The sequence below is a fragment of the Haematobia irritans genome, chromosome 4 (genome assembly GCF_050003625.1).
Source record: "Haematobia irritans isolate KBUSLIRL chromosome 4, ASM5000362v1, whole genome shotgun sequence".
In the NCBI taxonomy this organism is placed as follows: Eukaryota; Metazoa; Arthropoda; class Insecta; order Diptera; family Muscidae; genus Haematobia; species Haematobia irritans.
This window is the reverse complement of record NC_134400.1, coordinates 25,411,555-25,430,582: the sequence shown is the minus strand read 5'-3', so window position 1 is coordinate 25,430,582 and position 19,028 is coordinate 25,411,555. Positions and strand designations below refer to the sequence as shown.

The 19,028-nt window shown below is 36.4% G+C and overlaps 1 protein-coding gene and 1 long non-coding RNA gene across 4 annotated transcripts in view; both read left to right on the top strand.

Annotated features, from left to right (window-relative positions):
• Positions 1–18,678, top strand: part of LOC142236875 (uncharacterized) — a 391,437-nt gene extending 372,759 nt beyond the window's left edge. Inside the window, exon 2 of the long non-coding RNA XR_012722241.1 lies at positions 16,660–18,678. This is a non-coding gene — a long non-coding RNA (uncharacterized LOC142236875). The remainder of the gene's footprint in view (positions 1–16,659) is intronic.
• The window catches only part of Rgl (Ral guanine nucleotide dissociation stimulator-like), an 84,305-nt gene extending 65,627 nt beyond the window's left edge, over positions 1–18,678 (top strand). For all 3 annotated transcript variants that reach the window (XM_075308156.1, XM_075308157.1, XM_075308155.1), the window contains 5 exons: positions 4,093–4,194; positions 7,451–8,230; positions 8,298–8,450; positions 13,859–14,008; positions 14,076–18,678. In XM_075308156.1, coding sequence (XP_075164271.1) covers positions 4,093–4,194; positions 7,451–8,230; positions 8,298–8,450; positions 13,859–14,008; positions 14,076–15,128 — 2,238 coding nt within the window. In that variant the 3' untranslated portion in view covers positions 15,129–18,678. The remainder of the gene's footprint in view (positions 1–4,092; positions 4,195–7,450; positions 8,231–8,297; positions 8,451–13,858; positions 14,009–14,075) is intronic.
• Positions 18,679–19,028: the final 350 nt, after the last annotated feature.

Genomic DNA, 19,028 nt, shown 5'->3' with positions numbered 1-19,028 from the left:
AGAAAATTTTGTCAAAAGGTTATTTCTATAGAAAATTTTATCAAAATTTGATTTCTATAGAAAAATTTGCTCAAATTTTCTTTCTATAGAAAATTTTGTCCAAATTTTGTTAAAATTTTATTTCTATAACAAAAATTTGTCAAAATTTTATTTCTGTAAAAAAAATTTTGTCAAAATTTTATTTCTCTAGAAAATTTTGTCAAAATTGTTCCCATCTCGGAAGCTAAAATCTATTTTCCCTTTAAAACTGCATGTGTTATGGCCTTGATCTTGATGCGTCTTTTTTCAAAAACACAGGCAATTGATTCATTATAAGTTGCTATTATAATCGAATGAACAAAATTCCTAAAAACCCAAAATAAATAAAAAATAGAAAACCTATGCCAAGTATTTTACATAGATTTTCGATCTAAATGTTTTTGTTTTTTTTTAGTTTTGCATTGATTAAGAAACTACATTGAAATCTTTATTTAGGTTTTTTGTTTCTTATGTGTTTTTTGGTTCAATAAAATTTAAAATTTATTTTTTGGTATGCCGAAACTGTTAATGCTTATTTATGGTACCCTAAATTAAAGTAAAATGTACGCATTACATTTATGTTATGTTTATATTTTATGCACCATGAAAACTATAGTAAACTTGCGTAATATTTAAGAAATCCATGGAGCTATTACTAAAGATCGTTGTCCTATAAAAAGCAAAAATTTATTTGCTTTCAAAGATGTCTTCTTTCGTGCGTGCTTTGTGATATACTTTAGAAAAAATTATAAGAAGATGCTTTGAAAAAATTATAAGAAGATGATTACAAATTATTAAAAAATTGAAAAAATATAAATTTTGTATATGAAATAAAACACATCTACTGTTATAGACACTTGGTTATTTAAAAATTGCATTTGCTGAAAATATGTAGTCGTGTAATGTACAATCATTTTCCACCCTCGTTATGACCATCCGGTTAGAAAAACAATAATCAAAATTGACAAATATGAAACCATAAACGTTTGACATGGCCATCATGGTTTACTATTTCCAATTGTTCAACGTCTCGCTAGTTTCCACCCCCTACAGTGATACGTAATATTTTCATGACTCATAGTAAAATTTAGACTAGAAAAAATATTATCATTAAATTTAAATTAAATTATTTTTTCCTTGCGGGTAAGGGCAAGATAATGCTTTATGCGCCTGACAGTGTGTCCACCTGTGGGCCGGATTCCGTTAAATTAATTACACACAAAACAAAAAAATTCTGATTCAATCACGAAATTAATTGATCCAATTAATTTTTTAATTGAAATGTCTTCAATCACGAAAATGATAGTATCAATCACAGTTTTAATTGGTCATAGAAAAAATTCTTGATTAAAATATTAATTGATTTCATTAACAAATTTCAATTAATTTTTTAATTGATTCTATTAAAAATTTAATTGATGTTGATTGCAAAACTCAATTAATTTTTTAATTAAGAACTGTAACTATTTTCAATTATTTTCTGAATTGGTTTTTATTTGGGTTAACAATTGATTGTTTGAAATACATTTTTAATTAAAAGTTAAAAAATATTCATCACTTTCTTTAACTGACTTAGTCTTCCGAATTTGATTAAAAAGTTAATTGTATCAATTAATGTTTTAATTGAACTTTTTTTCAACTTCAATTAACTTTTTAATTGGAAATATTTTGGTGATATTTTTTTCTGTGTACCGGCTAAAAATCCGTCACTCTTCCCTCGGGGTTTGATTATCTCCTCGGAACCGTATTTGCATTACTTCGAGGTGGACCCCAAGTGGTCCGCGAACATATCCTTCTACACACAAAAAAATTTCACGAAAATTTTTCCAATTAAAATTTTAATTGAGTTTTAAAAAATATTCAATTAAAAATTTAATTGATTCAACAATTTTTTTAATTGAAACAAAAATCAATCACAAAAATAATAGTTTCAATTAATTTTTTAATTGGATCAATTAACTTCTTTAATTGACCTTCAATTAATTTTTTAATTGATACTATCATTTCTGTGATTGAAGACATTTCAATTAAAAATTAATTGGATCAACTAATTTCGTTATTGAATCAGAAAAAAATTTTTTGTGTGTAGTCCGCATCCAGATTCAAGCTTACATTACTCATGTCGTAGTGTCCATGTCAAACTTTTTTCCTGCGGAGAAAGTTTTCTACTAATCGCTGTGGCCTCCAAGTTCCTCTCACACTGTTTCATTTGCTGGATTATATTTTTCGGAGAGTCATGGCCAATTTCATCTTCTAGCGCTCTCCGCCGTTTTGCCCACCGGCTGCATCTAAAGAATGTATGCTCGGCATCATCCGCGACATAATTTCCGCATGCGATGCAGATGCTTTCGAAAGTATCCGTGGCAAGGGAGCATCGGAGTCATGTAACACGTCCCTTCCCCATATCTTATCTCTCGCCATAACTGTATGCCAGTTATAAGTCGGTGTGTCCGTCTGCCCTTTATCTCCTTTCTCCGCCGTTCCTGCCATCTATCTCTGGTCTCTTTTTCGGTATCAAGTCCGTGGCGACTTGTTGTTTAGTTTTGCCTCTCAATCGCCTGGAGGTTCATTGGGATCGTTCCAGCTATCACTAATGCGGCTTCCCCCGATACCATGCGGTATGCTGAAGTGATTCTCAGAGCTGCCGTTCTCTGAACTGAAAGCAGCTTTTTCGCTCTAGTCCGTCTCTGTAGGGTCGACGCCCGGATCTCACATCCATAGGGGTGTATAATGTTAGTCATCTCCATGAGAATCCTTCTTGTGTTTGGAAGAGGGCCTCCTGTATTAGCCATCAGCCCTGTAGCAGCTTTCTCCGTTCAATCGCTTGGAGGTCTATTGGGATCGTTCCTGCTATCACCAATGCAGCTTCCCCCGCATACCGTGCGGTATGCTAAAGTGATTGTCAGAGCTGCCGTTCTCTGTACTGAAATCTGATTTTTCGCTCTAGTTTGTCTCTGTAGGATCGATGCCCAGATCTCATATCCATAGAGGAGTATACTGTTAGTCATCTCCATGAGTATCCTTCTTCGGCTTGGAAGAGGGCCTCTTATGTTTGCCATCAGCCCTATAGCAGCTTTCTCCGCTCAATCGCCTGGAGGTCTGGAACGATAGCACTAATGTGGCTTCCTCCGATACCGTGCGGTATGCCGAAGTGATTCTCAAAGCTGCCGTTCTCTGTACTGAAAGCAGCTTTTTTGCTCTAGTCCGTCTCTGTAGGATCGACGCCTAGATCTCACATTCATAGCGGAGTATATTGTTAGTCATCTCCATGAGTATCCTTCTTCTGCTAGGAAGAGGGCCTCCTATGTTTACCATCCTAGTGTCTAACCAGTATCAGGGTTTGCCGGAGTTTTCGTTCAGCCTCTTCAGTATTTTTCGCTCTTATCACAGCGGCTATGTCATTAGCGTAGCCAACAAGGAATGTATCGTCTGGCATGGGTATCTTCAGTATTTCGTCGTATGTTGCATTCCTGATATCTAGTCCACAGATTGAGTCCTGCGCGGCTCATGAGGTCACTTCCATTCGTCTTTGATCCTGTATAGTGTCATATATCAAAACTCGGTCCTTAAGATTACGCCTGCCCACCTTAGCCTGTTGAAAGCGTTCTTAATATCTAGCGTCTCCAATAGAATTATAGATCTCGAAGGGTGGCTGCCCTGATGTGTCGCCCGAACTGCGTCTTCCTTTAGGCTCCTAGTGTCGATTTCCCAGCTCTAAATCGGTATGGTCTTGCGGGCAGACGCCCAGCAGTCGTGATAGCCTCGTGAACTCTTGGTTTGATGAGCCATTCGAATACTTTTTTTAGTATTGTAAACTGTGAAATAAAATCCATATGCTCTACTAAACTACCAAACATGTTTTTCTATTTTATAAATATGTGTATAAGTTTATAATTTTCATTGTCTTCAATTAATTCAATCATTTTTTTCGTACATTTTTCGTTTGAAATATCACAGCCAAAACATTTTAAGCCAATTTCATTAACATCCATCAAAAACCCATTACTGTATATTTTTCTATAGAAAATAATGTAATTTGTTTCTTCGTTTCTTTCTGTCTCTTTGCATGTTTAGCCCACGTGGCGGGTATGGGGTGAGGAAAAGGATACCGATATCATCTACACAGTATACCTGAAAAAGGTGTGCTATCATCGACCCACACCCTCAGCAGCCAATGTAAGTTTATACCAAAATATTTTTTAGTTATGAATGTGGATATTAGAATGATTTATTTGAATAGCACCGGTATTACTAGTCTCAATTTGATATCCTACCAAGTATGAGGGTTAAAAAGCCATTAACTTTAATTGGAGAAATAGAAATATAAGTAGATGGGTATGGGATGGGAATAGGCAGGAATAGACCGAGAGGTCAGTTGGGAAGTCCATTGACTTTTTATTGAGAATTAATGACCGCATAATACATACGGGGAAGAGCTGAAGCGTAAAAATTCGAACATGAATGGCTCATCCCTTGAAGATTTTTATCCAAATCAAGAAACTCTGCGACTAAGATGGGATGTGTCCAGAGTGATCTGGTGGTGAGTCGGGTAGGTTTAGTTGGGCAAGCGAAAATTTGACGTGTGTCATGCGGTCCTTGGATGCAGATGGAAACACGTCTTCCATGCTGCTATCAATCACTACTAGATAGGAATTGAAGCGGCCGCACTTGCCTGATCTGCCCTTGTCATCACTTCAGCTACAGTATCCTCATGGATGCTCTCTTTTGTAATGCTGGATCTCACGCTCTCCAAGGTGAGGATTAACTCTTACATTCCCGGGTAGTGGTTGCCTATCTACAAGATGACCCAGAAGATACTGCTTTGACAACATAAAGTTGTGTCTACGCACAGGGATAATCTTGGCCTCCACATAAAGGTTATCCAGGAATGTGCTGCGGAGACATCCTGTCGCAGTTGTAAGGACACCCCGGAGAACTCCCTATTTCACTCAAAGGGGCCAGGATTTCCTATCTATAAATTCCACATACGGCTGGCGCCCGCACAGATAATTAAGAACCCAATGTTTGCTTCCGGCCGGTAGGGACGTTTGTTTGGCATGGTTGATCGTATCGAATGTCTTCAACAGATCAATCGCCTCCACGACCGTCCTATGACACGGCTTGAACAGATTAGGTCTTCTATTTATGTATGCTGAAATGGCAAAGCCTTGGTCATGCTATGTACTTTGCGGAATCCATGTTGATCATTGGAAGCTGGAAAATTCTCTACAAGACTGGGGGAGTAGTGGCTCAAGTGTCTTGGCTACTGGCAAGTGGAAATGGCTCTGTTCACCCCTGCTCGAGTCTTTGCATGGCTTCAGTAGTAAAATCTCCCTACCCATTATCCAGACATCGAGTGTAAGGAGCGATACCAAGGACAAATTCAGGAGTCTGGTCAAGTACCCAATGTCCAGTATTCCTAGATGCTTCAACATTAGCGTAGAGATTTCGTTGGGTTAGCGTAGAGATTCCGCGGATGATTTCGCGCTGTTGATGACATAGATATCTTCGGCTGTGGTAAATTGGGGTGTATTGTCGGATCGGAGATCACGGATGCGACGAATGCGGTAAAAAAATTCGTACACCTCTTTGGATCAGTCACTGTCACTTCGCCAAAGGTGTCTGAAATCCCATCATGCCTAGTAGCGCGGTTCGAGGGGGCTCTCACTGTTGACCAAAACATAACTGTTCCTGTACCTAAGTTACATTGCTTCAGCTGCTCTAACCGTTTGTGCTCGTCAGACTATCTCACTAATCGCTAGATTTAGTTCCCTGATTCGTCTGTGAGTCCCGGATGGTTTCGCGCTGTTGATGACATAGATATCTTCGGCTGTGGTAAATTGGGGTGTATTGTCGGCTCGGAGATCACGGATGCGACGAATGCGGTAAAAAAAAATTCGTACACCTCTTTGGATCAGTCACTGTCACTTCGCCAAAGGTGTCTGAAATCCCATCATGCCTAGTAGCGGGGTTCGAGAGGGCTCTCACTGTTGACCAAAACATAACTGTTCCTGTACCTAAGTTACATTGCTTCAGCTGCTCTAACCGCTTGTGCTCGTCAGACTATCTCACTAATTGCTAGATTTAGTTCCCTGATTCGTCTGTGAGTCCCGCTACTTCTGCTAGGAAGTTGGGCCTCACTTGGGCAATTCGAGCAGCGGGTATGAAACGAGCGAGTCCTGTCTTGATGATGACCCGGAACACCCTCTGTGTAACATGAACATGGGAAGGGGACGAGAACTAACTGGAATAGCGGTATATGTAAACTCTAAAGCAATTCAAGTCTGCAAATGCAACAGAATGGGAGAAATATTTTCTAGCAACTCTGAAAAACTTGGTAGGTTCTACGAGTCACCGATGCATCGTTTAAATTTCGTCTAAAATTTCGCTTTGGGGGGAATTTTGTGTATATCACACGGATGAAAAAGACTGTTTTTCATATGTTTGGCTATAAACATTATATGTTTGGAACACAAATTGTTAAACACAATATTTTTGAGTGCAAGCATATAATGTTCATAAACTAGCATAACATGTTTGGGACATATATGTTAATATGTTAGAACATATTATGTTTGGGACATAAAATGTTTGTAAATATAATATGCTTGGATGCAAACATATATTAATTTAGAAATAGCCTATAAACATATATGTGTTTAGTAGCTTGGAGCGCTATTTAACAGGGAGCGATATTGAATTAAGTTGGTGGTTGTTGCTTGTGATTACAAAATTAACATTTTATTTTTCCTTGGGCAATTGATCAGCCACTTCTTTGATCCTTACAAACTGTGTGGTCCGCTGTTCGAATCCCCGTCCGGCAAAAGGTAAAATTAAAATAAAAAAATTATACAATTGAATAATTTCTTCTACAATGTTTGTATTACAGAAAAAGGTGCTAAGAACTAAAAAATCTCGTGGAAGTGAGAAAGATGTGGGGGAATATACAATTGGGCAGAAACAAAATTTTGAGCATTCAGGTCGAAAACCTATGTTGTTAGCACCTATATTACCTGTTTATTTTCATAATTCGTTATGATTGTAAATATATAAATAAATAAATAAAATTTTGAGCACAATATTGTTTGGGAGAATTTTTTTAAGCATATAATATTTTTGGGTGCAAAATGCTTCCAAACATATTATATGTTCACATAATAACATATTGTTTTTTGGAAGACAACATTATTGAATTTGGATGCAAAAATACAAAATGTTTGGAACTTAGACTACCCAGACATATATTGTTTAGACCAATATGCTTTCAAACATATTATATATTGGAAGAGATCAAGCATATAAATGTTTCGGCAATACCCAAAAATGTATATGCTTGAAGCAAAATATGTTTGGGAGTATATGTTACAGAAGCGATTTTTTGTGAGCGTGCAGGGTCTTATCTCTTTTGCTTCCTCTCACATCATTTTTTCAGCCCGATTCCGAAGATGATATATCCTATCTGGAATGGGAAATGGTACGCGTACGTTTTGTCAAAGCGGCCACTCTGGAGCGGCTTGTCGAAGCCCTGGCCACTGATGACGGAGAACTGGAATCCACGTTCATCAATGTTTTCCTCAACACTTATCGTACCTTTTCCACACCCAAAGAAGTTCTTGGTCTGTTCATCAAACGTTTCAATGCCTTAACCGAACGTCAACGTATCGAAGATATTAAACATAAAGAGGATATTGACTATGATCCCAGCTCCACCATACATGAACAGCACAAAAAGACTCTAGTCTCTGTGTGGAAGATGTGGCTTAATGGCTTTCCCGAAGATTGGAATGAGGATAATCTGCGTTACCTAATCTCATTTACCAGCAAACATCTTTCGAATTCCGATCTGCATACAAGAGCTCTAAATCAATTGGAAATGTTATTGCGCCAGCAAGTTTATAGTAAAAAGAATTTAGCTCCCTGGCTGGGGGATCAATTTGCTGATTTGTATTTAGCTCCAGAGTTTCAGAGGAGAGCATGTTTCCTGGAAACCTATAGATTTCCGCGTATAGATGTGCGACATTTTGCCGAACAATTGACACGAATGGATTGTGATTTATTCAAGAAGGTGATATCACACCAATGTCTGGGGGCCACATGGTCAAGAAGGTCACAAGGTTGCTGTGAGACAGTGGTGGCCACGGTGACCCAGTTCAATGAAGTTTTATATCGAGTCATAACAAGTATTCTGATAGAGAGAGCCCTGGAACCTCAGGTAAGTTTTGATGTATTTTTTTTTAATTTAAATGCTATAATAAATTTCTCTCTCTTTCTCTTTTCAGGAAAGAGCCGTGTATATAGCTGTATGGATTGATATAGCTCAAGAGCTGAGGTTGCTTAAGAATTTCTCTTCCCTAAAAGCCATTGTCACTGGTCTGAACTCTTCGGCTATCTATCGCTTAAGTAAAATATGGGGTGTCTTGCCAAAGGAGAAGGTAAGCATATGCGAGAAAAAAATCGAAAAAAGTTATTTTCTATATGGGTAGAGGTAGGATGTGTTATATATCAAATGGGATCGTAACCGAAACCCAAGGTTCGAAGTATGAACCAGGAAAAGGTCAAGCTCCAAGTCCTTGGGGAAACTACACCTGTATCTGGAAGGGCTCGGAGGACGCCCTGAATATCGAGTGTGATTTTATGACATTGGATACCCCAATCTATCCGAGATGTTACTCCTTCAATAGTAGTACGGCGGCTGCATTCTCTGGCACCGAGATGCTACTCGTTCAATAGAATATATCAGAGGACACCCTTCATGTCAAATAGTGTCGAGTAGCTCTGAGATAAATTTTCTGGAACTCCAACTGAAAGAATGGGATTCCAATTTTAATCGAGATGAGCCAACGTTATGGGCGATTAGACAAAATCGAGATGAGCCAACGTTATGGGCGATTAGACAAAATTAGTCGGCGCCTAAAATCGGTTGGGTGACTCGGCGGCTTCATTCTCTGGTACCGAGATGCTCCTCGTTCAATATTAGTACTGGAAATGATATCAGAGGATACCCTGAATCCCAATGGAAAGAATGGTATTCTAATCAATATTTATGTTCGGACGGGCCGAGATTACCGACCAAAAGTACTCAGAGGCAGCATCATTCTCTTATCCAAGATGTTACTGATTCAAAAGTAGTACAGGAAATTATATCAGAAAACCGGGTCTTGAAATAGGTAGTGCTCTAAGATCTCCTGCTCCTGTTTATAGTAAAACACTATCGTCCGTTTCTCCAAGGACGTACGCAGAAGGGGGTTTGTGCCACAGTTGGTAGAATTCTACCAAAAATTGTAGACTTTTACTGCTTGGTAGATTGCCAAATATTCCTCTTCAACTAAGAGGTACTTCACAAATTTGAGAAAATTTTCTATAGAAATAAAATTTTGACAAAATTATCTATAGAAATAAAATTTTGAAAAAATTTTGTATAGAAATAAAATTTTGACTAAATTTTCTATACAAATAAAATTTTGAAAAAATTTTATATAGAAATAAAATATTGAAAAAAATTTGTATAGAAATAAAATTTTGACTAAATTTTCTATACAAATAAAATTTTGAAAACATTTTATATAGAAATAAAATTTTGACAAAATTGTATATAGAAATAAAATTTTGACAAAATTTTCTATAGCAATACAATTTTGACAAAATTTTCTATAGAAATAAAATTTTGACAAAATTTTCTATAGAAATAAAATTATGACAAAATTATCTATAAGAAGTACATACGGCCGTAAGTTCGGCTAGGCCGAAGCTTATGTACCCTCCACCATGGATTGCGTAGAAACTTCTACAGAAGACTGTCATCCACAATCGAATTACTTGGGTTGCGGTATCTCTTGCCGATGGCAAGGTATCTCAAAACTTCCTAACACCGTCTTCTAAATTGCAAGGTAGTCCATATGTGGTATATATTAAACTAAAATAGACCGATTAAATACGTATATAATTAAGTTTGACAAAATTTTCTATAGAAATCAAATTTTGATAAAAGTTTCTATAGAAATAAAATTTTGACAAAATAAAATGTTGACAACATTTTCTATAGAAGTAAAATTTGGACAAAATTTTCTATAGAAATAAAATTTTAACAACATTTTCTATAGAAATAAAATTTTGTCAAAATTTTCTATAGAAATAAAATTTTGACAACATTTTCTATAGAAATAAAATTTTGATAAAATTTTCAATAGAAATAACATTTTGACAAAATTTTCAATAGAAATAAAATTTTGACAAAAGTTTCAATAGAATTTAAATTTTGACAATATTCTCTATAGAATTAAAATTTTGACAACATTTCTATTTTCTATAGAATAAAATTTTGACAAAATTTTTCATAAAAATAAAATTTTGACAAAATATTCTATAGAAATAAAATGTTAGTAGATTATTTTTGGCTCGAGTGGCAACCATGATTATGAACCGATATGGACCAATTTTTGCATGGTTGTTAGAGACCATATAACACCACGTACCAAATTTCAACCGGATCGGATGAATTTTGGTTCTCCAAGAGGCTCCTGAGATCAAATCTGGGGAACGGTTTATATGGGGGCTATATATAATTATGGACCGATATGGACCAATTTTTGCATGGTTCTTAGAGACCATATGACACCACGTACCAAATTTCAACCGAATCGGATGAATTTTGCTCTTCCAAGAGGCTCCGGAGGACAAATCTGGGGATTGGTTTATATGGGGGCTATATATAATTATGGACCGATATGGACCAATTCTTGCATGGTTGTTAGAGACCATATACTAAAACCATGTACCAAATTTCAACCGGATCTGATAAATTTTGCTCCTGCAAGAGGCTCCGGAGGACAAATCTGGGGATTGGTTTATATGGGGGCTATATATAATTATGGACCGATATGGACCAATTCTTGCATGGTTGTTAGAGACCATATACTAAAACCATGTACCAAATTTCAACCGGATCTGATAAATTTTGCTCCTGCAAGAGGCTCCGGAGGTCGAATCTGGGGATCGGTATATATGGGGGCTATATATAATTATGGACCGATATGGCCCAATTCTTGCATGGTTGTTAGCGACCATATACTAAAACCATGTACCAAATTTCAACCGGATCTGATAAATTTTGCTCCTGCAAGAGGCTCCGGAGGTCGAATCTGGGGATCGGTATATATGGGGGCTATATATAATTATGAACCGATATGGACCAATTTTTGCATGGTAGTTAGAGACCATATACTAACACCACGTACCAAATTTCAACCGGATCGGATGAATTTTGCTCCTCTAAGAGGCTCCGGAGGTCAAATCTGGGGATCGGTTTATATGGGGGCTACATATAATTATGGACCGATATGGACCAATTTTTGCATTGTTCTTAGAGACCATATACTTATACCATGTACCAAATTTCAACCGGATCGGATGAATTTTGCTCCTCCAAGAGGCTCCGGAGGACAAATCTGGGGATCGGTTCATATGGGGGCATATATGTTATAATTTTACACCATGTACCAAATTTCAGCCAGATCGGATGAAATATGCTACTCTTATAGGCTCCGCTAGCCAAATCTGGGGGTCCGTTTATATGGGGGCTATACGTAAAAGTGGACCGATATGGCCCATTTGCAATACCATCCGACCTACATCAATAGCAACTACTTGTGCCAAGTTTGAAGTCGATAGCTTGTTTCGTTCGGAAGTTAGCGTGATTTCAACAGACGGACGGACGGACATGCTTAGATCGACGCAGAATTTCACCACGACCCAGAATATATATACTTTATGGGGTCTTAGAGCAATATTTCGATGTGTTACAAACGGTATGACAAAGTTAATATACCCCCCATCCTATGGTGGAGGGTATAAAAATAAAATTTTGAAAAAATTTTGTATAGAAATAAAATTTTGACAAAATTTTTTATAGAAATAAAATTTTAACAAAATTTTTTTAGAAATACATTTTTGACAAAATTTTCTATAAAAATAAAATTTTGACCAAATTTTTTATACCCTGCGCCACACTGTGGAACAGGGTATTATAAGTTAGTGCATATGTTTGTAACACCCAGAAGGAGACGAGATAGACACATGGTGTCTTTGGCAATAATGCTCAGGGTGGGTCCCTGAGTCGATATAACCATGTCCGTCTGTCCGTCTGTCCGTCCGTCCGTCTGTCTGTGAACACATTTTTGTGATCAAAGTCTAGGTCGCAATTTAAGTCCATTCGCCTTCAAATTTGGCACATGTTCCTAATTTGGGTCAGAATAGAACCCTATTGATTTTGGAAGAAATCGGTTCAGATTTAGATATAGCTCCCATATATATCTTTCGTCCGATATGCACTAATATGGCCCCAGCAGCCAGAGTTTTTTACCGATTTGCTTGAAATTTTGTACAAACATAACACTTAATCGTATAGTCAAGAGTGCATAATTTGATTGAAATCGGTTCAGATTTAGATATAGCTCCCATATATATCTTTCGCCCGATATGGACTAATATGGTCCTAAATGCCAGAGTTTTGGCCCAATTTGGTTGAAATTTTGCACAGGGAGTAGATTTAGCATTGTAGCTATGCGTGCTAAATTTGGTTGAAATCGATTCAGATTTAGATATAGCTCCCATATATATCTTTCGCCCGATATGAACTAATATGGTCCTAGAACCCAAAGTTTTGGCCCAATTTGCTTGAAATTTTGCACTAGGAGTACAATTAGTATTGCAGTTAAGTGTGCAAAATTTGATTGAAATCGGTGCAGATTTAGATATAGCTCCCATATATATCTTTCGCCCGATATGGACTAATAAGGTTCTAATAGCCAGAGTTTTTGCCCAATTGGGTTGAAATTTTGCACAGGGAGTAGATTGAGCATTGTAGCTATGCGTGCCATATTTGATTGAAATCGGTTCAGATTTATATATAGTTGTAAAAATGACTCTAATTTTCCTAAACTTCTAATGCATATATATCGAACGATAAATCATAAATAAACTTTTGCGAAGTTTCCTTAAAATTGCTTCAGATTTAAATGTTTCCCATACTTTTTTACTAACATTGTGTTCCACCCTAGTGCCTTAGCCGACTTAAATTTTGAGTCTATATATTTTGTAGAAGTCTATCAAATTCTGTCCAGATCGAGTGATATTTAAATGTATGAATTTGGGACAAACCTTTATATATAGCCCCCAACACATTTGACGGATGTGATATGGTATCGAAAATTTAGATCTACAAAGTGGTGCAGGGTATAATATAGTCGGCCCCGCCCGACTTTAGACTTTCCTTACTTGTTTTAGAAATAAAATTTTGACAAAATTTTCTGTAGAAATAACATTTTGACAAAATTTGCTATAGAAATAAAATTTTGTCAAAATTTTCTATAGAATTAAAATTCTGACAAAATGTTCTATAAAATATGTCAAAATAATTTTTTGGTAGAAATTTTCTCCAAATTTTGGTAGATTATTTTTGGCTCGAATGACAACCGTTGTCTGGGCGCCCAGAAAATTTCTTGGTTAGCCCGATCACAAATAGAAATTTATCGATTACGCCACGACAAAGAATTATGTGTTGCTTCTGCGCTGCTTCTATTCGGCACAAATGTTATCGCAACTCACGGTGTCAGGACCCCCCCACGATTGTGGCTCTACTTTCTTTCAGTAGATCTCCAGTCTTTTTTTATGACTAATAGATTTCCGTCGCCCCTCTGACCCGTGACGATTTTCGACTTATGTATCATTCGTGTAGAGGGAGACTGATAAAAATTGAATTACAGATTTCAAGGGCTATTTTATCATTTTACTATTATCTCATTTATTGACTGTGTTTTTATCGATCTATTTCCTTGTTTTCCAGCTGGAGATATTCCAGGAATTAGCACGAATCTGTTCCGAGGATAATAATGCATCTGTACAAAGAGAGCTACTAATACGCGAAGGTACAGCGAAATTTGCTGAGACTGTGGGAGAAAACGATCGCCATATGCAGAAAATAATACAAAAACAAGTAAGGCTGTCCCAAAAGATTAAATTCAATGCCCTTTAATCAAACTTTTCGTTTTTTGTTTGCCTAGAGTACACACACTTCCCATGGTACCATACCCTATCTGGGGACATTTCTCACCGATTTAACTATGATACATCAGGCCAATCCCGATACTGTGGGCGAAGATGGTCTCATTAATTTCGAAAAGAAACGCAAGGAATTTGAAGTTTTGGCCAAAATTAAACTTCTACAGGGAGCAGCTAATACCTATAGCCTGGAAGAAGATCCCCTCTTCAATCGGTGGTTTTATTCGATGCCAGTTCTAACGGAAGAAGATGCCCACACATTGTCCTATCAATTGGAACCACCACCACCAACAGCCCCCCGTAAGAGTAATACCTCATCGAATATGTCTTCGGCAAATTCCTCAATATTGGGTCATCGAAAAACCGATTCAATAGCTTCAAATTCCAGTAGTGGAGCCGGGTCCCAATTCTATTGTGAAATTAGTTCCCATAATAGCTCAAGACATAATTCCTTGGATCGCGAGGCCCATAACAATCATATGTCTGCCACAAGCAGTGTTTCGAATTTATCATTGGATTCCAGTAATTCCGGTGGAGCTTTAAATAAACCCAAAATGATGCATTCACAAAGTTCAAATGGCCTCTTGAGGAGCAGTCATGGTTCCACAAGTGGTTCACATACACCCACCCATGTGGGATCACCTTTAATAAATGCCCAAGTGGTTAATTCGCCCGGGGCCAATGCCGATTTCTATATAGTGAAAATCACATTGGAATCGGAAACAATGCCCCAAGATGGTATAGTAGTCTACAAAAGTATGATGGTTAAGAATAATGAGAGAACACCACAAGTGATACGCAATGCCTTAATGAAACTGGGCATAGAAGATGATGCCGACAATTATACCTTGGCCCAAAGATTACCCGATAAGGATGTTGATTTGCCACGTAATGCAAATGTCTTTTATGCTGTGGTAGTAAATAAAAATTTCGAATTGCGATTTATACTTAAACCCAATGGAGAACGTCTGACAAATGGCGCTGGAGGAGGTGGCGGCAATGGTCTTGGCGGTGGTAGTGGTGGAAGTCGTAGTAGTCGTAGCAGTAATAGCTAATGGTTAACAAAGACCCTATAAACATGGGGTCTAGATCCACAGGAATTTATCGATGTATTTATTCTAGTATAGGAAATGACAATCGCAAACACACAAACAAACAGAATATGGCAATCGTTGCGAAATAGAAACGCTGAGCGTTTTCTTAATGTTTTTGCCAATGATGGTTGAACCTCTAACCAAGGTGCTTCATGTTTTGGAACCATCTAGCATATACAAATTGCGATAATTTACTAAAGTAAGCCCTATTGACGAGTCTATGAAAAGCCCATAAGGATGAAGAGGAAAGGAATTTAATTTTGCTGAGGTCCAATTGGAAACTTAACAGGATGAGAAAATATCTAATAACTTGTAAACTTTAGATCGATCGACGGTTAAACTACTCCATCCGGACTTTTAGCGAAAATTGCCTCTATGGGAAGAAGCTACGACTATTTTATCGACATTTGTAGACATTACTGGCTATGTATTTGGTTCAGACTTTATGAGCTTTACAGACTATCAGTTATTCCGGACGACAGTGCTCGTGTCGAACATATCCCATATATTGTGCACATTATAAGTTAAGTCCGAAGGCATAATCGATACTGCTGCATGTTTATGGGATCGATAACACATTTACCGATTATTTCGTCATCGCCGACAAGTCGTATCGATCCGACACACTGTAAGATTCTTTACAAACACGGACATTCCATCCGGAATAACTGATAGTCTGTAAAACGCATAAGATTCTTTATGCGCTTTACACACTATCAGTTATTCCGGACGACAGTGCTCGTGTCGAACATATCCCATTATTGTGCACATTATAAGTTAAGTCCGAAGGCGTAATCGATACTGCTGCATGTTTATGGGATTGATAACACATTTACCGATTATTTAGTCCTCGCCGACAAGTCGTATCGATCCGACACACTGTAAGATTCTTTACAAACACGGACATTTCGTCCGGAATAACTGATAGTCTGTAAAGCGCATTCAAACACCGACATTCCGTCCGGAATAACTGATAGTCTGTAAAGGTTTCTGTCGAACCGCTTAGTACTCATAAGAAAGGCTTTAATAAGTTTGTTGATAACAACGTAATTATCGACCAGTTACATTTCAATTGCCTATAACGTTAGATCGATAGCATTTTTATTTTACATAGCTGGAAAACTGTAGTATTGATACACAGAGTTAGTGAAAAATTCGCTTGTTTGCCAATGACTCAAGTTTCGCAATGTATTATGAGAGCAAAATGTAAACAATCGATTTTGTTAGAGGTGCATAGCGTCCTTTATGCGTCCTCCACATTATGAGTTTTTCTGGACGGGATGTCTCTGTTTGTAAAGAATCTAATGCGCTTTACAGACTCTCAGTTATTCCGGACGACAGTGCTCGTGTCGAATATATCCCATATATTGTGCACATTATAAGTTAAGTCCGAACGCATAATCGATACTGCTGTATGTTTATGGGATCGATAACACATTAACCGATTATTTAGTCATCGCCGACAAGTCGTATCGATCCGACACACTGTAAGATTCTTTACAAACACCGACATTCCGTCCGGAATAACTGATTGTCTGTAAAGCGCATTACAGTGTGCAATCGATACGACAATTCGTTGATGACTAAATAATCGGTAAATTTGTTATCGATCCTATAAACATGCATCGATACTGCGATTATGCCTTCGGACTTAAATTAAAATGTGGCCAATATATGGGATATGTTCGACACGACTACTGTCGTCCGGATAAACTTATAGTCTGTAAAGCACATTAGGAGGAAAACGACAAATGTTTTATCGACATTAAAAAACAATTTCGGTTGTGTATTATGATCCTGTTACCACCGGAGGGACTTTACAATTTAGGTCGTTATTCTCGGCACATCGAAAGCTTTTTTGATTTGTAAGGATGAATGACGGCATTATCGGCATGTAAAATGAATTCTCGCTAGAGCTTTGATACTCGAATTTGGAAATTTCATTTGCATGCCTATTATCGGTGACGTTTTTTGATTTGTAAATATGGAAAACGGTATTATTGACATACAAAAGGAATTCTCGCTAGAGCTTTAACACTGGTATGGGAAAATTTCATTTGCATGCCGTTAACACAGTTTCGTAAAATACTTCTAATAGGAGCAAACTGTAAACAGTCGATAAATATGGAAATACATTTCTTATGGGTGGCGGAAATTTCTTTAAAGGTATATACCGTCTTTTAGAAAGAAAAGGCCAACAGTTTTATCGACAAAAGTTAACGGTTGTGCATTTGGTCAAGAAGTTGAAGGACCGTATATTCGAACCGCTTAGTATTCATAGATTTTTTCCAAATAATGTTATTTTCGACGAAATAAAATGTATTCCGCATAACGTTAGATCAATAGAATTTTTGGGTGCCGGGTGAACATCAGCGTTTCCATAATGTAAAACTGTATTATTGGCACGCATAAACAATTTTGCTTAGAGGGCTTTCAGGACACTATCTTTGGAACTTTTTCTACTAAAAAACAAAGAGATTTTATAGAAAGCGGAAATTTCACTAGAGCTTCAAATCGGGAAAATTATTTTATGCCAACGTTACATTCGCTGGAGAAGTATTTAGGAGTCATACTGTGGAGAATATCTTTATGTAGATAATACAGTCCCAATATATTCATTTAAAATTGTTTGTACAATACAAATTAAAAAAAATGCCTTTTATATGCCGAACAGATAAATACTCTTTTTGGTTTCTGCGACGAAAACCATGTTATTTTCAAGATTAGATTTTTCAATAAATTCATTTCAAAATAAAAATTGTTAGCATAATTGAGATGGAAGTTTTCCATTGAAGATTTCACAATATTTTAAAAGAATACCTTACTATTAATTAATATCTAAAGACAAAACTAAAGTTTAACAAATATTTTTCTTAAGGAAGAGTGATGAAAACTGTCGATAACGATGGGTCTTTGAATGTTTGTGGATTTTTTCTTTGTCCAATAGTAGATAAACTTTTCAATGAAGTCGTTTTTAATTTTAATAAATAGGTAATTTCGTTTACGTGCCGATAAAGCAGTTTCGCAATGTATTTATTATGGGAGGATGTTGTAAACAGTCGATAACAATGTCTAATGGAATTTTCCTTAGCAAATATGACAATGAATTTCTTATGGATGGCGGAAATTTCGTTAGAGGTCCTAACCAATTGCCTGAAAATCAATTGATTCACGATATAAGTTTTTGAGCAATAATAAATTCGTTACTAGATGTTTTTCCCACAAACAAGAAATAAAATTGGCTTCGGCTTCCAGTACCTATATAGAAAACAATAGCATTCTAAAATTTCGTTCCGGACGAAAGTATTTTTTTCTTTGGGTTTAGAGATGGGAAAATCATCGACTAATATAGGATCTATGTTTGGATTTAAATAGCATGTGGCTTCTTCCTTGCTTTAAGTGGATAACACAGTTTCCACTTACATATTTTGACCATTTGGCATCATTTCCATATTCCTTACTCCCATTATGAAAAAGTGGCTGCTTAAATTTGTATATATAATAAATCAAATAGTTAAAGATACAAAACAAAAAAAAAACTATATAAAAAGAGCAAAATGGTTTTTAAAAACTATGACAATTACCATGAATGAAATCTATGATATTTGTATAAAGAAACTATTTTACATGATTAAGAAAACAAAACTATATGAAATAAGTTATTTAATTCTACAGAGAAAAGGGAAGAGATTTAACTTAGAAAAAAAAAATAGTACTGTGAAGAAATTAAAAAATTAATATTGTCACAAAAACTAAAAGAAAAAATTATAACATCTAATCCATATATGTATTTAATAAATATAATTTATTTATTTTTTTATTTTCATTTAGAAAATATCTTCCCTTTTTTTATTTATTTTC